At 43.5% G+C, this 24,328-nt stretch overlaps 1 protein-coding gene and 1 long non-coding RNA gene across 3 annotated transcripts in view; one reads left to right on the forward strand and one right to left on the reverse strand.

Moving 5' to 3' along the window:
• Positions 1 to 3,087: 3,087 nt before the first annotated feature.
• Positions 3,088 to 4,723, reverse strand: LOC115088299. The gene is made up of 3 exons (XR_003855744.1): positions 4,372 to 4,723; positions 4,162 to 4,228; positions 3,088 to 4,048 (listed from the first exon to the last, which is right to left on the reverse strand). It is a non-coding gene; the product is annotated as an uncharacterized LOC115088299 (long non-coding RNA).
• A 137-nt stretch (positions 4,724 to 4,860) lies between these two features.
• GOPC (golgi associated PDZ and coiled-coil motif containing) overlaps positions 4,861 to 24,328 on the forward strand; it is a 110,464-nt gene continuing 90,996 nt past the window's right edge. The window contains exon 1 of one of the 2 annotated variants that reach the window (XM_029596436.1): positions 4,861 to 5,331. In XM_029596436.1, the coding sequence (XP_029452296.1) occupies positions 5,062 to 5,331 (270 nt within the window). In that variant the 5' untranslated portion in view covers positions 4,861 to 5,061. The remainder of the gene's footprint in view (positions 5,332 to 24,328) is intronic. The other variant, XM_029596437.1, reaches the window with a different exon arrangement.

The following is a 24,328-nucleotide window of genomic DNA, read 5'->3' on the forward strand; positions in this document are numbered from 1 at the left end:
CTCCATACGCTTAAGCAGAGCCTTAGACACAAAGAAAACAAATGGCGCAAGGCCCCAAGCCCCAGCACCTTAGCCGCTTACAAACTCGCTTTACATCACTACAAGAACTCCACACTAAAATCAAAAAGGGATTACTATGCGAGCAAAATACATGACCTTGTATTTGATGCAAAAGCTCTTTTCGCTTACGTATCCAACCTGACTCACATCAACACTCCAGATATACCCATAGACCTAGCTCAATCCAAAGCCGAGGAATTAGCTACTTTCTTCCAAGATAAAATATCTAACCTACTAAAGCGATTGACCCCTAATAACAATCCTATCACCGCTGACCTACAGATACTAAACAAAGGAACCTCCTTGGAATCTTTCGAACCCATCACAGCCTCTGACATCCTTCTGTTACTTAAGAAAATGAAACCCTCCTCCCACCCCTTCGATCACTTACCTACAAAGCTCCTCCTTCTTATACCGGAAACAATCTCCAAAACCCTGGCAGATATCATAAACTGCTCATTATCCCAGGGAATTTTCCCAGAAGAACTTAAACTAGCTTCTCTAAAACCACTCTTAAAGAAACCCAATCTTGACCATAAAGACCCCAACAACTTTCGCCCAATTTCAAACCTTCCTTTTATTGCCAAGATAATGGAAAAGCTGGTCAATACTCAACTCTCCAACTACATTGAAGACCACAAAATACTTTACCCCTCTCAATATGGATTCCGTAAAGCATCAAGCACGGAAACTCTACTCATATCCCTGACTGACAACATCATCATGGGACTAGACAAAGGCCAATCCTTCTTACTCATCCTTCTAGACCTTTCGGCTGCGTTTGATACCGTCAACCATTCGACCCTCCTCAACCAACTGTCGAACATAGGAATATCAGGAACTGCCCTATCATGGTTCAACTCATTCCTCAGCAACAGAGGATATAAGGTAAAGATCCACAACAAGGAATCTTCCCGACATTCCTCATCTTTAGGAGTTCCTCAGGGCTCCTCCCTCTCACCCACACTCTTTAATATTTACCTCCTTCCGCTCTGTCAACTACTAACCCGCCTGAAACTAATCCACTTCCTATACGCGGACGACGTGCAGATCCTGATCCCTATCAATGAAACCATTGCCAAAACTCTTGAATTCTGGGAACTCTGTCTAAAAGAAATCAATCTCCTCTTATCGAATTTAAACTTGATATTAAATTCGGCTAAGACGGAACTTCTGATCATCTCACCTGACAATACCAACCCACCTACCACCCAAACAAGGGACTTAGGAATAATTATCGACAACCATCTCAACTTAAAATCGTTCATCAAACAAACTACTAAAGATGGATTCTACAAACTCCAAGTACTTAAAAGAATCAAACCGCTCCTGCACGTTAGAGACTTCAGAACGGTACTTCAAGCAGTTATCTTTTCTAAGATAGACTACTGCAACTCTATCTTACTTGGTCTTCCTTCTGCTTCCATCAAACCCCTTCAGATGCTCCAGAACACAGCTGCGAGAATTCTGACCAACACCAGGAGAAGAGATCACATCTCACCCATTCTCAAGAACCTGCACTGGTTGCCTATACACTTCAGAATCATCCACAAATCCATCACTATTATCCACAAGGCCATACATCACCAAACAACGCTCGATTTACAAATTCCTCTCAGACAACACACTTCCACCAGGCCCATCAGAGAAGCCTACAAAGGATCACTCCATGTCCCCCAAACCAAAACCACTCACTACCTAACTTTCAGAGACCGAGCCTTTTCCACAGCCGGCCCTTCATTATGGAACTCTATCCCTCCGGAGCTGAGACAAGAACCATGCCTACCGTCTTTTAGAAAAAGGCTTAAGACTTGGCTATTTAAACAAGCCTTCCCAGACCCGATCTAATTGATAGTAATTTTACAAGAGACAGCAAACTATACAACAGATTTCATATCATAATGTAAATAATGTAAATATTTTAATCTCTTCCGTTCGTCTCTCTTATTCTAATTTCTCTTCCCAGTTTTAAGACCCTGTTGTAATGTAACTTTTGTTCTCCTTGCACTTGTTTTTCGTTTCTTGTTCTCACCCCTTGTTTTATGTAAACCGGCATGATGTGGTTTCTAATCATGAATGCCGGTATAGAAAAACGCTAAATAAATAAAATAAATAAATAAATAAAATAAATAAGTAATTAATTTATTTATTTTCATCTTTTTACTATACCGACGTTCACGAAGAAGATTCTTATCACACCGGTTTACATCGAACCAAAATTGGAAAAGTTACAAATAATTAAATTATTACAGAAAAAAAGTTATTAAAGTTGCAGAATTTTAAGTATTTTGAGCAGAATTTCCCTATAAGAGTGTCCTTTCCACATACACACCCCCTCATATAGGCTCCCTCACTCTCTCGCACACAATACACACATCCCCACATACAGGGCCCTCTCTCTTGCATACACACCCACACAATCTCCCTTTCTCTCTCACACATACATCCTCATACAGGCTGCCTATGTCTGTCTCTCATGCAGCCCTTCACACAGGCTCTGGCTCACACATACACAATCCCTTCACACAGGCTAGCACCCACACATACACAATACCCCTTTTTCATACACATGAGCTCCTAATCTCACACACATACACACTCCTTCACAATCTCCTCATATGGGCTCCCTCTCTCTCTGAAACCCACACTCAAGCTTCCCCCCCCACCCTCCCTCTCTTACCTCCCATGCTCTCTCTCACACCCTCCCCTCATATAGACTCCCTCTCTGAAACCCACACTCAAGCAACCCCCCACTCCCCCTCTTACCAACAAGCTATCTCTCACCCTCCCCCACACCATTCTCTCTCTCACCGGCATCCCCCTCCCCTCATATAGGCTCCCTCTCTCTGAAACCCACACTCAAGCACACACCCTCTCTTACCTCCCATGCTCTCTCACACCCTCCTGCTCTCTCTCACCCTCCCTCTTACCAACCATGCTCTGTCACCCTCCCCTCTCTCACACACACAACCACACATTCTCTCTTACCGTCATCCCACCCCCCATGCTCTCTCTCATACTCTCCTACTCTCTCTCACCCTCCCCTCCCTTTCCGTTCGCGACAAAGATGAAGGCCCGGCGGGCCGTTCACGGCGAAAAGGGAAGGCCCTGTGTGCTGCGAGCAGTGCGCCGTGCCCTCATCTTCTCTGTGAACGGAGCACGGCACACAGGGGCCTTCCCTGTGTGCCGTGCCGGTGCGCCCTGTGTGCCGTGCCCTCATCTTCTCTGTGAACGGAGCACGGCACACAGGGGCCTTCCCTGTGTGCCGTGCCGGTGCGCCGGTAGCGCACCGGGGTCTCCTCTGCTATTTTCTGCGAATTCCCCCTGGAGTAATCTAGATCAATGGTGCCAGATTCAGACATGTTGTATTGTGCCGGTGTGGCAGGCAAAAGTAAAAGATCTCCGAGTTAGAGATTAGAGGAGGTGGTGCCTCTAATATTTTTCATTTTTCAATTTTCATGTTCTGTTTCAATGTAAACCGATGTGATCTTTATTTCATATAGGAACACCGGTATATAAAAATCTAAAAATAAATAATAAATAAATAATAACAACAATAAAAACCATTGCCACTGTAGAAGCAGCCGCCAAGCCAATCCAAATCTGCTGCCTCAGCTTCTTGCCCGCCCTGCCAGTTTCTCTCTTCCGTAGGGAAGACTTCTGAACTCCCTGGCTGCATGCGCCACCCTGACCCCCTACCAGGGTTGCCAGGTTTTCATGAAAGAACAAGCACTTTTTTCCAAAAAACCAAGCCCCCAAAAAAAGACCAAACACACGAGATTGAAAATTCAATCTCCCTACGCTCATTCCCCCTCCTCTCATTGCAAACAGGCTGAATCCATGCTTTTAGTTCACATTCCTTTTCCCACGTTTTGCAGTACTTAGCCCAGTTCTTTACTTTAGCCATAGTAGATCAAACCATTTAGTAGGGTAGCATCCAAGGCCAGAAACAGTAGGTATGGCCAGGCTTTCTTACAAAGGTGCTCTTCTGCAGGGAGAAGAAATGAAAGAAAAAAAAGCAAAATTAGATGAAAGCAAAACTGGTGTAGAACAAATAAAAAAAAATAGCATTACAAGTTTCCATGTCGCATTATTTTTTACCTGTAGTAGGCAGGTTTGGACAAGCTTTCTTTTTGTCAAAATAAGGATTTCTTACAAAGGGCAATTGCTGCAGGGAGAAGAAATGAGAAAAAAAATAGATGACATTTAAAAAACACCAGCCCCTGAAACTCATCCCCCCCCCCAGCACATCCCTGGCCCCCACACACTCATTCCCCGATCCCAACATACTCATTCCTCCTCTCCTGATACCTGGCTGTAGCCAGCTCCGTGCTACACCCCCTTCAGCATTCAGGTCTGCAGCTGCACGGAAGATTCCTTTCCTGTTGCTTGCTGCAACGCCGTGCTGGCCTGCCGGGTCTGACTCTGCCCACGTGCCACGCTGTTGATGCTGCAATTCCGTGCTGGGTCCGCCCACCTGCTCCCGTGAAAGTTTGCAGCTGCTGGGCTTACTGCTGCAAAACTTTAGGGTGAGTTTGCCATGGACAGGCGTCATCGGCAGCAGCAGCAGCCAATCACTTCAACATCAGAGCACAAGTCCCGCCCACCAAGCCCAAAAAAAACGCGATTGGCAGGAAAAATCGCCCAATTAAAAGCAACCCGCGAATCGAAAAAAAAAAAAAAACCCAACGCGAATGACTAGGACAAAAAGCCCAATCTCGCGGGAAATAAGCGAGTTGGCAACACCCCCCCCCCCCCACCCCGCTTAGCGGTGTCCAGTGCGCGCATGCGTATCCCGACTCCCCCTTCCCCCCCCCCCCCCCCCCCCCTCGCACTGCCGCGTCCTCGCGGCTTCCCAGCCACCCGTCAACTTCGTCGCTCGTTAGCGGTGCCCCGGCGGCCTCACGCTGCCTGCGGTTGCTGCGGCGAGACCGGGTTCCCAGGAATCTCCCCTTTCTCTCGCTCCCCGTCAGCGGCCCGGGGAGGGCGCCCGCCGCCGTCATGTCGGCCGCGGGCGGTCAGTGCTCAGCGGTGGGCAGCTCGTCTCCCTGCGCGTCGGGCCCGGGCATGTCCATGTTCCGCTGGCTGGAGGTGCTGGAGAAGGAATTCGACAAAGCTTTCGTGGACGTGGACCTGCTGCTGGGTGAGATCGACCCGGACCAGGCCGACATCACGTACGAGGGGCGGCAGAAGATGACCGGCCTGAGCTCCTGCTTCGCGCAGCTCTGCCACAAGGCGCAGACCGTCTTCCAGATCAACCACAAGTTGGAGGTGAGAGCCGGGTGGGGAGAGCAGCAGATGACATCGGTGCGGGGGGGGGGATAGTGTGTGTCCAGGCCAAGCACTGGAACTGCCATCTTCATTCCCCCCTGGATTTAACAGAGGCTGTTCAACAAATAGTATAAAGTGCTTCCTTTTCATTCGACTAAGTTAACTTCACTAGCTCTCGGGAGCTGATACTCCTTCCTTCAGCCCAAGAAATGTATTATGTTAAGTCTGTTAAAAAAAAAAAAAAGTATCGCCCTTATGTTTCTCTGTTAACATTTATTTCCATGCATTCATAGTAAACATAGTAAATGACGGCAGATAAAGACCTAAAAAGCTCATCTAGTCTGCCCATCAGCGATTTACCCAAAATAGATAAAAGTCCTACATGGACTTCAACCCCCAATCCTGTTGTGTCCCCTATAGGGTTGTAAGTAGTGCTCCATGCAGGCCCCTATGCCATCCATAAGTGGAATAAGCCAGCAATCTCACTGTTTTACTTTTTATGTACTTATACTTAGGGCTGAGCTGAGCATCAGGAAGGCGAGGGCATTTCTTCCAAGGTTATGGGCTTCGCATGTCTGCTAGGGGTGAGGGGAGAAAGACAACACGGGGAAGCATTTCCTTAATGTCTTTGTTGTTTTTTGGATTTAGGATTGAGAGGCAGCTTTTAAAAATGTTCAAACAGCATTAAAATTAAAAATATATTTTAATATAAAAATGTTACATTTTGCCACGTCTGTGCTTTTGAAGATTCTTGGTTGGCATCCCACACTTGAGTTGTTTGCCAATAGGATTGTCATTCCTTCATTATGTTTCCATTCCTGGACTGGGAGGCTGCAACATTCTTGCCAAGAAGATGGCTGTCCTGAGACTAGGGAATGGGGTCACTTCTCTCTTGTTTTTGTTGTTGTTTTTGTTTTCAGTTGAGTGACTGTTATTAAAAGTAAGGAGCAGTGCAACTTGTTGAAATCTAAAAAATATTTTAAGATTATTGATCATGCTAAATTCTTATGGTTGGACAGTAAATATTTAATATGCAAGCTTGGCAGTCTTCCAACAGGAAATCTGACCTCGCCAGGATTTTGCTTAGCAGTGATTTTCAATAACTGAAGCTTTATCATCTCTGTGTTTAGGTTTTTCTTTCTAATTGTTCGGAAGAAATCCTTCGTTGCTTGACAAGGCATCTTGTTGGCTTTCATGATTTTCAGTTTTAAATATACTTTCTGAGCCTTCTGTTTAGTGCACAGTTCTAGTGCTTGGTTTGGTCCTGGAGAAAAACTGGAATATATATATATATATATATATATATTTATTTATGTATCGAGTTTTATATACCGTCGTTCGGTTTCGCCATCACAACGGTTTACAAAGTTTCGATGATTAACAGAGTTTCCAAAAGGTACATATGATTGCTAACATAAAAAGATATCAATTTATAAACTTAGTTTAGATGTTACTCTTTACACATTTTTGTTCATTGTCATAATATCATCTTGTGTTGAGTTCACTAGGTTGTGTTGAATTTTATTGGATCAATAAGGAGATGATGATTTATTTAAATATGGGACTCCTGTTTAAATCATTATTGAGTCTGAGTATGTCCTACATTGAAGGATGTTATGCACCCTATAAAAGGTATGTATGACTCAATATCTGAAGTGGTTTTCTTCTATATATAATACCTTTTTAGCAGCTCTCTGTCACTTTCTTTTAGTTTGTCCCATAAGGTTAGGACTTAGCCTGCTGTTCCTGCATGTAACTCCAGCTACCAATGAGAAGGCATGAGCTAAATCTAAATACATAAATAAATTCAGGGGCCAATGTAATAACCTGTGCTTAGCAGGGTGCACAGTTTAATACAGTTTTTTTGTTTTTGCTTTTTTTTACAAAAACTTTACTGCTAATGCTGGAAAGAGTTTTGTCGCATAACAATGTACGTATAGGTTAGCGCCCTCTCATGCAAATCCCATGCTAATGATATTTGGTATTGGCTATTACACCTCCATGCAGAGAGGTACGCTGGCATACCTTGATTTTTTGTAGCCCTGGAAACTTAAAGGTGAATTTTAAAAGCCCGGCAGGCACATCAATTAGGGGATGTGCGAATAAGTTGGACTTGCATGCATCCACCGTATTTTTAAAAAGCCGCTCAGATACACACTTATCTCCTGCTGCCCATTCTGGGCGGGGCATGAGCTTTCCAGGGTGGGACTGAAAGACATCCATGCAAATACTTGCACATCTGGGTGCATGCCCAGGTCTAGGGCCAAGTACGTTTAAAAAAAAAAAAAAAAAAAAAAAAAAAATCTAGCCATAGCTGACGGGTTTTAAGGGAGTGAAGGCTATTAAAGTAGGGGGAGTTGGAGGACCTAACCCATTTATTTATTTATTTAAGAATTTTTTTTATACCGATATAAGTCGAAACATCATATCGGTTTACAGTGGAACAAAAGAATGGAAAATACATTGAACAGGGAGGGGGAAGGGGGTACATAGAACCAATAGAAAGTATGGAAGGAGCAAAAACGGGCACAAAGGCAACATGGGAAAACAAATGCAATGCAAATAAAGCAATTAAAACAATTAGAAAATTAAATTGATTAAGTTAAAATTAAATTAAAAATTAAAAACATAACTATGTACAAGGATAGGGTGAAGACTGTGGGGCATGGGGCGCGATAGGGCAGGGCACCTGTTTGCCCATAACTGGGCAAACAGATGAAACTGGTAATGGTGGGCATCCAAATGGCAGATGGAATTTAATGTGGACAAGGGCAAGGTGTTGCATATAGGGAAAAACAACCCTTGCTGTAGTTCCATATTTAGGAGCTACAACCCAGGAAAAAGATCTAGGCATCATAACATATCGGTGACCTTAGCCTTTAAAATCGTCGGTTCAGTGTGCTGCAGCAGTCAAAAAAGCAAACAATGTTAGGAGTTATTAGGAAGGGAATGGTTAATAAAATGGAAAATGTCATAATGCCTCTATATTGCTCCATGGTGAGACCGCACCTTGAATTCTGTGTACAATCCTGGTCGCCGCATCTCAAAAAAGATATAGTTGTGATGGAGAAGGTACAGAGAAGGGCAACCAAAATGATAAAGGGGATGGAACAGCTTCCCTATGAGGAAAGGCTGAAGAAGTTAGGGCTGTTAATCTTGGAGAAGAGCTGGCTGAGGGGGGATATGATAGAGGTCTTTAAAATCACGAGAGCTCTTGAACGAGTAGATGTGAATCTGTTATATACACTTTCGAATAATAGAAGGACTAGGGGGCATTCCATGAAGTTAGCAAGTAGCACATTTAAGACTAATCGGAGAAAATACTTTTTCACTCAATGCACAATAAAGCTCTGGAATTTGTTGCCAGAGGATGTGGTTAGTGCAGTTAGTGTAGCTGGGTTCAAAAAAGGTTTGGATAAGTTCTTGGAGAAGTCCATTAACGGCTATTAATCAAGTTACTTAGGGAATAGCCACTGCTATTAATAGCATTAGTAGCATGGGATCTTCTTAGTGTTTGGGTAATTGCCAGGTTCTTGTGGCCTGGTTTGGCCTCTGTTGGAAACAAGGTACTGGGCTTGATGGACCCTTGGTCTGACCCAGCATGGTAATTTCTTATGTTCTTATGGTGTGGGCATGCACCTCTTTTTAAAATCTCCCGATTTACACAGTAGAAGCAGGATTTGTGTGTGCCCACTTAAAACTAGACGTACATATGTGCGTGGCCAGCCTATTTTATAACATGCGCAAGTTATAAAATGGCCACGCCCCTGGGTGTGCATGGTGACGTACGTGTCCATGTGCGTCCACTGCCGATTTTAAAGTTACTGTCTTAACTACTAGGATGAGGTGGAGTGAAATTTCCAGGGCTAATGTTATTCTCTGGGCAGAAGCTGGAGTTCTGGTGGTAGGACCTGTAGACTGGATTGTATGATTATGCACATAAATTGTATTTTTATGTGCACTAAGCATTTTCTTTATGCTATTTTTGAGTTTGTGTATATTTTTTAACTCTTAATGCATTAGCATACAATTAACTTACAGCTTTGGGAGTTTAAAAAAAAAACATTTTAAGCATGTTCATTAAGAAACTGCGCTGAATTTCAGCATACAGGTTTTAATACTTAGAATATCAGGGCTTCCCAAACCTGTCCTAAGGACCCCACAGCCAGTCGGGTTTTCAGGATATCCACAGTGAATATGCATGAGATACATTTGCATACCATGGAGACTCAGTATATGCAAATTTATCTCATGCATATTCATTGTGGATATCCTGAAAGCCCGACTGGCTGTGGGCTCCCCAGGCCAGGTTTGGGAAGCCCTAGCTTAGATAATATATTGCATCGGCTTCGGTAAGAGAGTTGAAATCTTACAAAAGAAAATAGTGAGGATGCTGAGAAGCAAAAAAAAAATGTTTCTATTTATTTAGAAATTAAAGTTCCATTTGATACAAGGATAAAAGTATCAATGGCATTGAAATCCATTCTCATCTTGCACAAAGTATTTCATAATGAAGAGGCTAAGGTCACCGATATGTTTGTCTAAAGAGCTAAGAGCAAAGAGATTAGTAGTGAGAAAATATTAAAAAGTGCAGGCAGAGGAGAAGAGGCAGAAATATCAGCAGCAAAAAGCACATTGAACAAGGAGGGCAGTAGGATAAGGAGAAAATTGCCCAATTAGTAAAAACTGGAGAGAGAACCTTCTTAGATATATAAAGGAAAAAAATAAAAAAAAAGAGGGCATAGTTAAGATTAAAAAAAAAAAAAAAGAGTGTGTGAGATTAGCAAGGTGGACCAACCGAAGGCCTAGTATCTTAAATACTATTGCACCATATTCATAGAAGAAAGGGAATGTCAGTACCAAAGAAATGGGGACATAAATGTATGTGAAATGATCATAAACCCATTTACAGAGGATGAAATGCTTGAGAACTAAAGAAATGAGTGGATCAGACCATGGGACATGATAAAGTAATCCCTGGATGCAGAAAGAGCTCAAGGGCTGACTGTACCCCTAACAGCTCTGTTCAACTTGTCTGGCGACAGGAGATTCCAAGAGACCACAGATGTAATCCCACTTCAGAAACGGGACAAGGAAGAAGCAGGCAATTACAGCTTTTTCAGTCTGACTTTCCTTTTGGGCAAAAGGAACAGTAACTTCTTGAAACAGGCTGATTACAAAGGGCAGATCCTGTCAAAGAAATCTGAATGAGTTCTTAGATGAGGTGACAAAAGTGGCTGGTCAGGGAGGTTTAGTGTCTGTTGCTTAGCTGGACTTCAGACAACCTTTTGAGGCTGTTCCATATGGAAGATTGGTAAAGAAGCTGGCCTGTAATCAGGAATATTTTCAGGCCGATTCAGTAAAAATGCGGGAGAGCGGACGAATGCCCGCTCTCCCGGCACGCGCACAGGCCACTCGCCTGTGTGCACGATTCAGTATTTAAATTAGGTCTGGCGGTAGAAATGGGCAAAAGGAGGCGCTAGGGACACTAGCACGTCCCTAGCGCCTCCTTTTAGCCCGGAGCGGTGGCTGTCAGCGGGTTTGACAGCCAACGCTCAATTTTGCCGGCGTCTGTTCTCGAGCCAGCTGGTGTCTGGTTATGTCCTATTCAGGAAAAAGTAACTTTATTATTTTTAGAAGCTTTTTCTTCTGAGTAGGTTTATCATAGTTGTGTAGAGCATTTGCCCTATTGCAAAGATTGTTCTGTGATTGGAGTAATTCTATGTTGTGTTTGACTATAAAATATTTGTCTTATATAATCCACTTAGGAAGGCTAGTCCGTTTAAGTGGCATATACATTTTTTAAATAGGTAATTAGAAGGGCAGGAACTTGCTTTAAGTAATCATGAAAGACACAGAAATAATCATCTGAGATAACAACATGAAGTTTGCTAGCCAGCGCAATAAGGCTGACTATATGCTCAGGTGCATGAGTAAAAGAAGGTAATATTGTCCTTGTACTATGTTCAGGTGGGGAGGTTATGCCTTTGTAAGGATTTTCGGGCCGATTCAGTAAAGTCCACGGGAGAGCGGGCTAACGCTGTTTGTAGATTGTAGGGAGCTTCAGTGGTTCGAAACATAGTATTCCTGTTAATGTGTGGCCAGCTGTGATTATAAAATGTTGTGCCTAAATGTTTTGAATTAAAGTTTGCAAAACCGGAATGTTGAGTCCATCAGAAGGTTATGAGCCGCTCTGTCATTCTTAAAGATTAGATAATGGACAGATAAGTTTTTAATACACAGATGAGAAATTATGTATAAAAAATACAGGTCTTTCCATTATTGATTGTGTGTATAAAATGTCTCACAATATGTTTCAGAAATCATGTCCGTGTCTGATGAATGTGTCCTCCTGTACTTTTTGGAGATAGACTGCAAAAAAGAAATTCTATGACATATCCAAACTTATCATTCCTGATGTGGTATGAATTTCTTTGTTGAAGAAATGGTGGGCTGGGCTGAAATGGAATTTTCTCCCCTTACTAAACACCATGGGAAAAACATTCAAATTCTGTTGCCACTCGTGACACAAAGTCCCTGCATTACCAGGCACTCTGTGAAGTAACACAGAATCCTGCCAAAAGTCACTCACAACCTATACATTTTTACATTTGGTGTAATCTGCTTTGGGGGCCATGCTTGGTAAAAACCAGAATATCAATTTTTACCAATAGCAAACCTGCCATACCAAGAGACCATTAAGTGTAGAACTCAAACAGGAACAACCCTGCATGGAAAAGCAGCGATGTAAATACTCCACCAGACCCTAAAACACCAACACACCTTCCAGTGAGAAAACAGAACAAGCTGGACTACTAAACTTACTTACACAGAAATAATACACTGGCAGAATACCTCACCTTGGTCACACATACAGAAAACAGACTCTTGCCAAATACAGAATAAGGGATCATAAATTAAAAATAGAAATATGCAGAGAAAAACTGAGTTCTTCTTTGTTCTGCTATCCACTTTAGCTTTGCCTCACCTTCTTTTCCTGTTCTTTGCAGATGGAGGAGGGGGACAGGCGGAGAGGAGCGGTTAGATTATATAGGAGAGAGCGGGCTCTTTTTTTTTTGCTTTGCACTGTGCCCTGTCTGCTCCAGGCTTACCCCTCACTCCCTGCTCCTCATCCTATTCTTTGCATGCCTGGGAGGGGAGGGATTGAGAGCAGGAAGCAGAGGGGCTGTTCTTTGGAACATTGGCCAATAGAGCCATCATGGTAAAGCCTTGTGTGCTTATGCCCATAGATAAAAGCAGCCCTGATGACGCCCCCTCACCCTCCTAGTCCCAGCCCTGAGAATCTAAAATCAGAGAATTGCTCAGTTCTCTGTGTCCACAAGCAACGTATAAACCGCTCAGTTGTTAGGAAACAATGTTATAATTATTTATAATTCAGGAGAAGAAACCACATTCATGTATAATTTATGAATGCCTTGAAAACACATCTGTGGCTACATAGTAGACTTGATAATGATATAGAATGACTGACTAAAAGATCAAACCATTTCCGGGCCTACGAAACTATGGCCCCCCTCTATAATAAGATACTAAAACTGTGATGCTTTCACAGCAAAGCATAATTTAAAAGACAAGCAGGATTTACTTATTTGGCATATCCCAAAACATACCCAATTATGTTTTGTTCAGCAGATGCCTTAAAAAGAGCAAAAATGTATCCAACTATTTAACCATATCAAGTCATTACCAAATACATTTTCAAGAGGTCCATCAGTTAAGGAAGTCAGTGTGGCGGCTACACATTATAGGACGCTTTCATATATTGGCTCTTCATTCTGGAAGAGATCTTGCATCGGCCTGTGTGTTTGCAAGATAACAGATTTGAAGGAATAGTTAAAGAATTTCTAGGTACAGAGTTAGAAAAAAAATCAACAGTAGAGATTTCTATGGATCATGATAGTTGTAAGAAAATCATTTACTGGTAAAAGGTTGTAATAAGCACAATTAATATCTCAGATAATTCCAGTACATGTGATTTCCTAACGTGTATCCAGATGGACTCAGGACCAATGGACACTATCCCACACACTAGAATAGTGTTAGTAATTAGAAAATATACCTTCAAGAAGATCGAGCCCCACTCTCCTGCGGTGAAACCTAAGGGGCCCTCCCCCAGTCAAGAATTCCTGAGGTGATCTCTGATATCCCTTAGAGGTTTGCCTTGGTCCTGGCGTTGACTTAGCCCCCAGAGTGGCTTAAAGGCAGCGGGTGCACGTCCGAGCGCGGCAGTGAAGATAAAACTCTCTCCCCCCCCCCCCCCCCGCAGCTGGAGACCTTGCCTAGCCTGTGGCTTCCACGCCTTCCAGCTCTGCCTTGCCTAGCATCTCCCTTTCAGGCCTCCGGGCCCTATGCTTAGAGGCCTACAGCCTTCTGAACAGCTGTCTTCGGCCCTCTGTGATCCTTGTTTTGTTCTGTCCACACATGTGGAGACTCAAGGGGGGGGGGGGGGCGCCATTTTACATGCGGGGTCGTCTGCACCATCTTCCCTTCGGTGGTACGCGCAGGACATTCCAGCGGCCGATGCGCATAACTTTTGTGCATCCCATAGAGTTGCATGCATAACTGTGCGCTCAGCAGTGCGCACAACTCTGAGCCGAGCGCACACACCGGAGCGCACTCCGTGCACATAACTTCATCATGCGCATAACTACGGCCACACACACATACTCACCGTGCGCATAACTACGACCGCGCACAAATTCTCGCACGCAGTGAACCTTGTGTGCCTAGACATAAATTCAATGGCACTGGCATCTAAGAAGGCACTCTCTTTGCTCAGCCTGCCACATAAGAGCCGCGCAGACTGAATTGCAGTCCTGCCTGTGCCCGCAGTGCGAAGAAGCCCAGGGGGAACCGAAGCCCGGACCCCTACGGTCAGAGGGGTCCGGAACTACTGATGATTGCTCCCCAGACCTACGTATCTCTGGCACGGCCTCCCCACAGGAGGACACATCTGGGGCCCCTACACCAACCCCCCCTGGGATCAACATGGACCCAGGGACCTTCTCCTGGATGGAATTCTTCAAAGGGCTGCAATCAGCCTCTGCTGCACACCAGGCTCAACCCAGCCCGGAAGCACAAGGCCCTCCCGGCACTGCTCGGATGCCTTGAGACAGGCCTCGCCTAACTAAGAATTTCCCTATTAGGGATCCAGACACCTCAGATGATGAGGGTGACTCCCTGGATGAAGGAGAAATCCCTCCAAGATGGAACCGTACTGAACCATGCTTCGCGTCTTTCACAAGGACGAATTATCAGCCCTTGTTTCTCAGACTCTGAAGACACTGGGCATTCCGGGCACTGACCCTATGGCAGAACCAAAGAAGAACTCTATCTTGGTGTCCTTCGCAAGGCCTCATGCTACTTTCCTATGATGGAAACCATCCAGGAACTGATTGACCTGGAAGGGAATCCCCCGGAGACCAGCTTCAAAGGGGGGCGGGCCTTGGAAGCCCTACACCCCTGGAACCCGTGGCCAAGGAGCGCCTGCGTTTCCCGAAAGTGGACGCTATGGCCTGTACAGTCTCAAAGCAAACAACGATTCCCGTTGAGGAAGGAGCGGCACTGAAGGACACGCAGGTATATTTTCTCTCTAATTACTAACACTATTCTAGTGTGTGGGATGGTGTCCATTGGTCCTGAGTCCATCTGTCTACACTAAGGAAAACGAAATTATCAGGTACGTAATTTCTCCAACTAAATCCATGCAAAATGCATATATTCGGTTTGAGTTCATTTATTTATTTATTTTATTTAAGGTGTTTTGTATACCGTAATTCGGTTTCGCCATCAGAACGGTTTACAGTACTCGTGAAATAATCTTGGTTACAAAAATCAACGCAGAAAAAAGTCATCTAGACGGAAAGTTTTGGGCTTTGATTGTTGGTTGAGTACATATACAATAATTATTACACATTAACACTGTGTGAAAAAAAACAAAAAAAAAACAGAAGTGGAATCCAATATTTTGAGTAGTAACAATGGTATTAAAATTGTTTCTCGGGAGCTATACTGGAAAATCACTAAATTCTATAGTTTGTTGTAGTTAATGGATTGATTGCTTATTATACTAATTTTAATGTTGCTATCTTCCTTCTCTTGTATTTTTTTTTTTTTTTTTTAAAGAAACTCCCATAGCCCAGCTGCATTAGGACGTATCAAAAAATCTCTCCTGAAGAAGCAATATTAATTGATTTACATATTATGTGTTTGTAAATTATAAGCCCCTGAATCTTTGGACCTGTCTCTGAGGCTCCTTTTCGTCCATCCTTGTATGTTTCCAGTCTTAGGTTCTGCAGAGTATAGGAATTTTCCTCTTTTTGGCAAAGACAGGGGTGTCATATTTTTGGTAGCTGCATACAGGGAGAGAGAAAGGCCTTAAAAATCCATAGGTACAAACTGCTGCTTCTCAGTAGGAGAGACCCCAGTTTCTGTAGTTCCTGGGACCCAGTAATAACTTTACAGTTTAATTTACTGTTATTAATTGGTTCAGCCAGTTAGATATTGACGCAAATTCTTTGACTTGTGTTCATAATGTACATTTTTAGGGATTATAGATAAAGTTGGAAGTATTATTGGTCATTGTCATAGTTAAATTACACTTAAATTAATATCACTGCTTGGTGTAGAACTAGAAAATATATAGATTTGCTCCCATGCTGAAAACATATTTAATGTAACTAACTCTTTGCCTCTTGTGCTGTTTTATGTCCATAATTAAGGCCAAGTGCTTGACAGGTTGTGACAACTGAGAGTGCGGCTAGAGCTGGGGCAGAGAGGATCTTCTGCCTGTACCAGCCTCCTCCCCCACAGGTTCAGCCCTTGGTTCTAGTGGCCAACAGGACTTAAACTGAGGTTGGAATTAAGGCGCAGGCTGGAATTTGGAGACACAGGCTGGAGGCAAAGACTGGATACTGAGGCAAGGCAGGACTGTAGGTGAGGGCTATACACATGTGGAACTAGGCTGGGCAGACTGGAGCCAACACTGGTAAATCAGGGAGTGTGTACCAGGGACAGGACTAAGCAGGGTAGGACCAGACAAGGACAAGACTAGGTAAGATAGACCAGGACAGGGACAAGACAGACCAAAACAAGGACTACAGAGGGCTGAAGACAGCTGTTCAGAAGGCCGTAGGCCTCTAAGCATAGGGCCCGGAGGCCTGGAAGGGAGATGCTAGGCAAGGCAGAGCTGGAAGCGTGGCGGCCACAGGCTAGGCAAGGCAGAGCTGGAAGCGTGGCGGCCACAGGCTAGGCAAGGCAGAGCTGGAAGCGTGGCGGCCACAGGCTAGGCAAGGCAGAGCTGGAAGCGTGGCGGCCACAGGCTAGGCAAGGCAGAGCTGGAAGCGGGGCGGCCACAGGCTAGGCAAGGCAGAGCTGGAAGCGTGGCGGCCATAGGCTAGGCAAGGCAGAGCTGGAAGCGTGGCGGCCACAGGCTAGGCAAGGCAGAGCTGGAAGCGTGGCGGCCACAGGCTAGGCAAGGCAGAGCTGGAAGCGTGGCGGCCACAGGCTAGGCAAGGCAGAGCTGGAAGCGGGGCGGCCACAGGCTAGGCAAGGCAGAGCTGGAAGCGGGGCGGCCACAGGCTAGGCTAGGCAGAGCTGGAAGCGTGGCGGCCACAGGCTAGGCTAGGCAGAGCTGGAAGCGTGGCGGCCACAGGCTTATCAAGGCAGACCTGGAAGGCCCAAAGGCCACAGGACTAGGAAAGACAGAACTGGAAGGCCTAGAGGCCACAGGACAATACAAGGTAGCAAAATGCCTCTGTATCGCTCCATGGTGAGACTGCACCTTGAATACTGTGTACAGTTCTGGTCGCCTCATCTCAAAAAGATATAATTGCGATGGAGAAGGTACAGAGAAGGGCTACCAAAATAAGGGGAATGGACAGCTCCCCTATGAGGAAAGGCTGAAGAGGTTAGGACTTTTCAGCTTGGAGAAGAGACGACTGAGGGGGGATATGATAGAGATGTTTAAAATCATGAGAAGTCTAGAACGGGTAGATGTGAATCGGTTATTTACTCTTTCGGATAATAGAAAGACTAGGGGGCACTCCTTGAAGTTAGCATGTGGCACATTTAAAACTAATCGTAGAAAGTTCTTTTTCACTCAACGCACAATTAAACTCTAGAATTTGTTGCCAGAGGATGTGGTTAGTGCAGTTAATATAGCTGTGTTTAAAAAAGGATTGGATAAGTTCTTGGAGGAGAAGTCCATTACCTGCTATTAATTAAGATGACTTAGAAAATAGCCACTGCTATTACTAGCAACGGTAACATGGAATAGACTTAGTTTTTGGGTAATTGCCAGGTTGTTGTGGCTTGGTTTGTCCTCTGTTGGAAACAGGATGCTGGGCTTGATGGACCCTTGGGCTGACCCAGCATGGCAATTTCTTATGTTCATTATTTAAATGGCCTATTACATTTAGGAGATAGTTAAAGATATATTCTAAATAAATATTAAAATAATCTGCTATAATTAAGAATTAGCCCCTTACAGCATATCTGGAGCTACAGAATAATGCTTTTCAGCAAATATGGCATGCCTATGCTTGTCCCTCCTTTCTCTTTCCAAACACCAAATTTGGAAGAAGTCTCTAATTATGCCAACATTAACGAAAGCTCTGCCAAAGTTATGCATAAAGTACATTCAAATAACATACTGTAGTCTGGTGTCTAACAAGTTCATTACACAAATGCTAATTTGTGGAGAGACTAAAAACTCATTTCAGTGGCTTCCAGTCTGCATATGTGCATTACCTCATCAGTCTGGGATCCGTTACAAGAAATTTCAGGACTGCAAAGAAAAATTACTAATCAGCTAAAGAATTACTGATTGTTTGCATGCTTGTAACCAAAACTGCACTGCTAAAATCTGTCAAATTTTTATAATGTATTTCTCAACAGTGGGGGGAAAAAAAGGCATAAAAGTATTTATAAACCAATCCAAAAATATAGCTGCAATTGCTCCTCTCTATAATAAGAGCCAATAGGCCTGATTCACTAGATATATTTACCATAGCCACAGAATGGGAGAAAAGCTTCAGTGAGTTGGACCCTATCACAGTAATGTAGATAAAAGTAATCATAGGATCCATGCCATGAGCTGGGTTTGTGGGAGTGGGCTGGTACCACGCACATTTTTTTCTTTGATAGCAATCTATTTAAATATTATTCAAATACAATTTGCAGCAATTTTTTTGAAGATCTTATTTAAAAAAAGCTACACCTTGCAACATGTACGGTTTAATCCAGAAATGCAGTTTTCTGCACTTTTTCATGCAAAATTTAGCTATGTGAACATGGATAATAAGATGCTTAGCTTTTTGCATGAATCTTGTGCTGTGATTTCCAACAGTTAAAGTACACACAAGTAAGCAGCAAATAGTGGATACAAGATTCAGTAAACAAAACTACATGTAATATGGAGTGTTTTATGTGTTTTAATGCTTTTGTGAAGCTTAAAGAACTTTCTGTGGTTTCCCACACACTTGGGAAGAAATGTTATCATCAAATAAGTTTAATTACTAGAAATATCGATTGTCGACACACTGCACTGGTAGTATGGAGTACTAATAAAAACAGTATGGCTATCTAACATAGTAGTAATTTAATAGATGACAGCAGATAAGGGCCACTAACTGGATCATCCAGTCTGGCTGGTAGTTTCCCTCTACAGACTGTTAGTTCCTGGTTTCCCAACCAGGAAACCAGGCACTATGCTTTCAGACCTGATCACGTGTGGCATGAAAAAGTCACCACTATCTGATGATCAGATTCAGACCAGCACTTAGGTTCTTTTTAGAACCTCGCAGCAGCAAGAGATCCCAGTGGTGGCTCTTAAACATGCAGGAGCTCTTCTTAAAAAAAAATTGTTGTAATCATGCATCTGTAGTAAAGAATTAGAGTCCCTTCTCAAACCTTGGGGCCGATGCAATAATTTTCACGGAAAGCGGGCGCTGACTGTTCAGCGCCCGCTTTCTTAACACACGCATTGCGTCCGCAAGGGGGGGGCGCCATGCAGTAGGCAAATTAGAGGGTCGCGCTAATAAGGAGGCGCTAGGGTTGCTTGCGCGACTGTAACGCCTCCTTGCTAATGCGACCCCACGGCGGTTGCCAGTTATGAAGCCCGACGCCGGTAAACTCTGGGTAGGCGTTAATATCTGAGCGATAAATGTGTGTCTGAGATGCACATTTATTTTTTTGCATTTGGAGTGAATGCATAATAGCCTCATTTGCATGCATTTGCATGTGATGAGCGCTTTTTCATTCACTCCGCATCGGACGTGGGTTAAATAGGCGCTAATCCCCTTATTGCATTACGGGGTGGACTAGCGCCTATTTAACCCGCGTCTGACTACGAGTTATACAGTGCGCTCGGCTGATCGCACTGTATTGCATCGGCCCCTTTATGAGCTTCAGATATTTACTGCAGCACCTCTGGTCTCTGCATTCCAACCGACTACTCATCAGAAGGAAACCCTGCAGAGAGTACTGCAAACCGTAGTAAATTCTTAAAGGGACGTCTGCATTTTTATTAACCTCTTAAGTACAAGGAATTCATACTAAGGGTGGTTGTTGCGAAGGTAAACAATATACATTTGTATTATGCCTTAAACAGAAAATGTTATTAATATAAGTAGTTTTGCCATGGGAAAAATGTTTGTGAATAAAGAGAATAATTTCCTGCTCACTTTGTAGCCCTGGGGGAATTCTGCACTACTGTGGAATGCAGAATTCCTCTTTCCCGCAGATTTCCACCTTCACTTGCAGAATCCAGGCAACGCCATCGCTCTGCAGGCTGTTGCAGGAGGGGATCATGGCAATAATTAATAGTTGCTCTGCAAGCCTTGCTGGAAGAGGGAGAAGAGCATGATCCCGGAAACCTGCCTGAAAGGCCATACCTGGGATGGGCAGGGAAGACCTTTGAAGGCGGTATGAGAGCTGTCCCCAGCAAGGGGTGGGGGAGGGGAGAGAACATGACTTTCCATATGTCTACCACTGTAAGAGGGGCACTTTCAGGGGGGTTAGGTGAAGGGGTGTTACATTGGTCTGCCTAGGGCGCTACAGAGCCTTGCTAAGTGAGAAAATTGTGAAGGCTCTTTGCTTTCTGTATTATTAGTCATATGAAAATACTGGATTCTATTGAAATGTGCAGAATTTTGTAGAATTTAGAAAATGTATGCGCAGAAATTTTTTTTTTTTTTTTTTTTATGCAGAATTCCCCCAGGAGTAATTTTGTGACATTTAACTGCAGTTGTTTTAAATAATAATTTAGCAAGAACATGTTGTAATGTATAATACTAGTTACTTTAAAAACAAAGTGTTATCATGATGAACACGTATGGTTTTATGAGATATTGTATTGTTTGGTAAAGATTTGAATGTCTAGACAGATGGAGCTCAGAGACCCAAGGTGCTGCAGTGAATCTCTCAAGCTGATAGTTTGAGAAGGGACCCGAAATTATTTATTTTTTTTGCAAAGAGATTGTAGCGGTGACCCTGGAGCTTTTGGAGAAAAGCGGCAACATCCCTAACTGGAGCTCGAACTAATGAGCTGTGTATTAAGGCTGTGTGTTGAAATTCAGAGCAGAGTTTCATAACATGTGCTAAAAACATTTTTAACTCTCGTTACAGTAAAATAATGGTATGCTAAGGTATTGGGAGACACACAAAAAAACCTAAACCAACAACCCATCTCAGAAAATTAGCATAAAAATAACTTATTTATTTATTTTTGATTTTTATATACCGATGATCCTGTATACAATACATATCGTACCGGTTTACATGGAACTGAACAGTCGCCTCTGGGGCTGAATACATTAAAACAGGTGTACAGGAACATTTTTAGGGAGACATTCAAAAAACTTTGGACATTCAAAAAACAGCATAGATAGAAAACGATTTATATGCAAAAATCATGTTTTGTACACAAAATATAATTTAAGCACACACAAAATGTTTTCTATGTGTACATCCAGAGTACAGATTCTGGTACCTGCCCATAGACTTAACAGTAGCCCTGGCAACTTTATTTTGCCTCTGATTGGGAATTAAATTTCCAGCCCTAAGAAAACAGGAATTAAGTCAGCACACGTGGGGGGTTATAGGTATCGTCTTGATTACCATTAAATTTACTTTGGGGATGGAAGAGATGCTAACTTGTATACACATTGTTGTGCTCACTTTTTTTTTTTTAAACTTAATTTGTATTAAAGTTTCAGTGACAATACCAAACAAAATAGCGCTGAACATGCACAGCAATAAAACCCCCATACAAAACGGATTTCAGCCTCCATAAACCAAACCCTACCAAATCAACCACTTAATTAGCTCCCCCTGCCCCCCCCCCCCCCGACTCATTGAAAACCCTCCATCCTCTCCCTGCTCCTGCCTCAACCCGGCATGCTTGAACATATCCCCCAGTCCAGCGGAACTCAGAGAGTCACTCCGACCACCTCGAAATCCAGCCTTCAGGTGCTCCATTGGAGTGGTTGAAGAAATGCTTAGGGCCAGCAGCTTGAGGAGAAAATTTTTTTTTTTTTTTTTTTTTTTTTTTTATTATAAACTGCAAATAGGTTTTGGAAGAGTTGTGAAATATTATCATGTTTATATTGTAAAAAAAAACCCCAATAAAGATATTTACAAAAAGTAAAAGCTACAAATAGTATAATAAGGTATACTTTATGTAGGGAGAGTAACAGAATGCTAAGCAAGGACACCAACCAGTACAGTTCTCTCGGAGATGATTTACTGATACCAGGCATTATAAAGGGTTTACACCTCTTCGCACTTCTACTCCTTAAACCAATGCCCAAGGGACACAATTGGAAAAACATATCTGTGACTGGCTATATTAATCTAAATAATGAAATCATTTACCTAGAGCCACTTGGAATAGTTAAGTATGCAAATGCTATCAATATGTAAGACGAGCTTGCAGCTTGGCTGTAGTGTCAGCATTGGCCTTGGTATGCTCTAAAGCAGCACTTCTCAACCGGTGTGTCGCCAAGCAGCAGCAGGTGTGTTGCGTGCTGCCGGTGTCCCGCTGCTCTTCCCCCTCTTCCTTCACCGAGCGAGAGGCAGGCTATTTTCCCACTGCTGCCGTTGCCGCCCGGGCTATCAGCACATTCAAGCCTGGATGGGGACAGCAGCAGTGTTTAGTAGAGGCTGGCAACTGCGGCTGGGCCTTTTCTTCTTCCCGTACCTGCCCGGAACAGGAAGTGATGTGCAGTGGGGTACGCGGGAAGAAGAAAGAGCCATGCTGCACAAAAACGTAGCGGCGGCTGCGGCGGCCCCAAGCAGTAGTGTGGGCCCGAAGCAAAATCAGAAGCAGCCAGAAATCGGCACAGGATACAGCAGAATTAGCCTCCCGTGGTAGATGGGATTCTTCTTTCTTGGCCTGCGGGGGTTAGAAGAGGAGGTGCTGCAGCTATCATTTGTGCTGGGGCGGGGGGGGGGGGGGGGGCAGGAAATGAGAAACAGCCAGCATGTCTGTAAGTGAGAGAATGTATGTGTGATTGAGAGTGTGCATGTGGAACTGTGACTGAGAGCCTGTGTATAAGTGAGAGCATTTGATTGAGATCATCTATGTAAAGTGTGTGAGAAAGAGCATGTGTATGATTGAGAGAAACTGGTCAGAGAGGTAATGTGTGTGTGTGTATATAGGAGAGACAATGGAAGTGACTGGTCAGGAGATGATTGGTGTGTGAGAGACACATGCAAATTCTTCAGTGAGGTCTCTGCATTCAGTGAGACCAGTTATTCCAGCCTTTATTGTCCCTGGTTGGGAGGTCATTCCAATGGTGGCTAGATATGAATGTCCTAGAAAGAAGGTCTCTCCTTTTGGCTTTTGTGCCATTAGGTAACACTGGCAACAGATATGCACCAGGGGATGGGATGTACACACTGGTCCTTTCCAAATCTAAGTACCCTAGTTGTCAGTAGAATGACTGTTTCAAATCGATCTTCTGGATCTTTGAGCAATTGGACACCCTTGATGGCTTTTTCAAATCTCTTACAGAGAAAGAGAATTCTAATCCAGACTGACAAATAGCAATATTCTATATCAACAAGTAAGAAGGCACAGGATTGTGGACCCTCTGCCAAGAATCCTATAATCTTATTAGTAATAACATGCAAGGTCCTGAGTTCACTTTCCCAGGGCAGTGGGTTTAGTACAAGCTAGACACCCAGGCAGGTGTTTGTATAACAATATTTTATGAGTATGCAAGCTTATTACAAAAGGTTATATTACAGAGAATTGTGCATCTGTCAGAGGGAGAGAAGGGGAAAGGTGTGAGAGGTGAAAGGGCCTAAGGCTTGTAAAACGTTTTTGAAAGAGGAAGAAGAGCTGTGTGTATGTGGCTGTCCCTTTTAACCGTCTGAGATGGTTCTGTGATGTAATCAAGAGACAAAGGGATGAGATTAGGGATATGATCTCTTTACCTAAAAGTCAAAAGCATATTTCCTTTAAATTAGTTTCTGCCTTCTTGTTTTAATGATTGTTCTTGATTGTTTTAACCTTTGTTAGACAAAGGCTGTAATTAGGTCATTTTGTTTCTTTGTATATCTCGAGATGATTGGATCAGTCTTCAGACATATTGTATATTCCGTTCCATCCACCTGTAGATGTGTATTGTGTATATAGGCCCAAGGGAACCTGCTGAATTACATTGGGGATATACACAATACTGACAAATCCCTGGTAATGGGCTTGCTGCCACAAGGCTTTCCTTCCAAGTGTCCCATTTTCCTTGGATCTCCATCACATTGGCAGATTGCCTCAGCAGAGTATTTCATTCTCACGAGTGGTCTGTACATCAGGCAATGGAAGAGAGATTATTCAATCTTTGGGGGCAACCATCGAGCAGTTTGTGTCAGACAAATGAGAAAGTGGAAAGTGTCTCCTCTGAACTTGCTTCGCAAAATGGATCTGCTCTGGATGTTTGTTTGCTCAAATGCTATATGCTTTTCTGCCTCC

This window comes from Rhinatrema bivittatum, chromosome 3 (assembly GCF_901001135.1).
Source record: "Rhinatrema bivittatum chromosome 3, aRhiBiv1.1, whole genome shotgun sequence".
In the NCBI taxonomy this organism is placed as follows: domain Eukaryota; kingdom Metazoa; phylum Chordata; class Amphibia; order Gymnophiona; family Rhinatrematidae; genus Rhinatrema; species Rhinatrema bivittatum.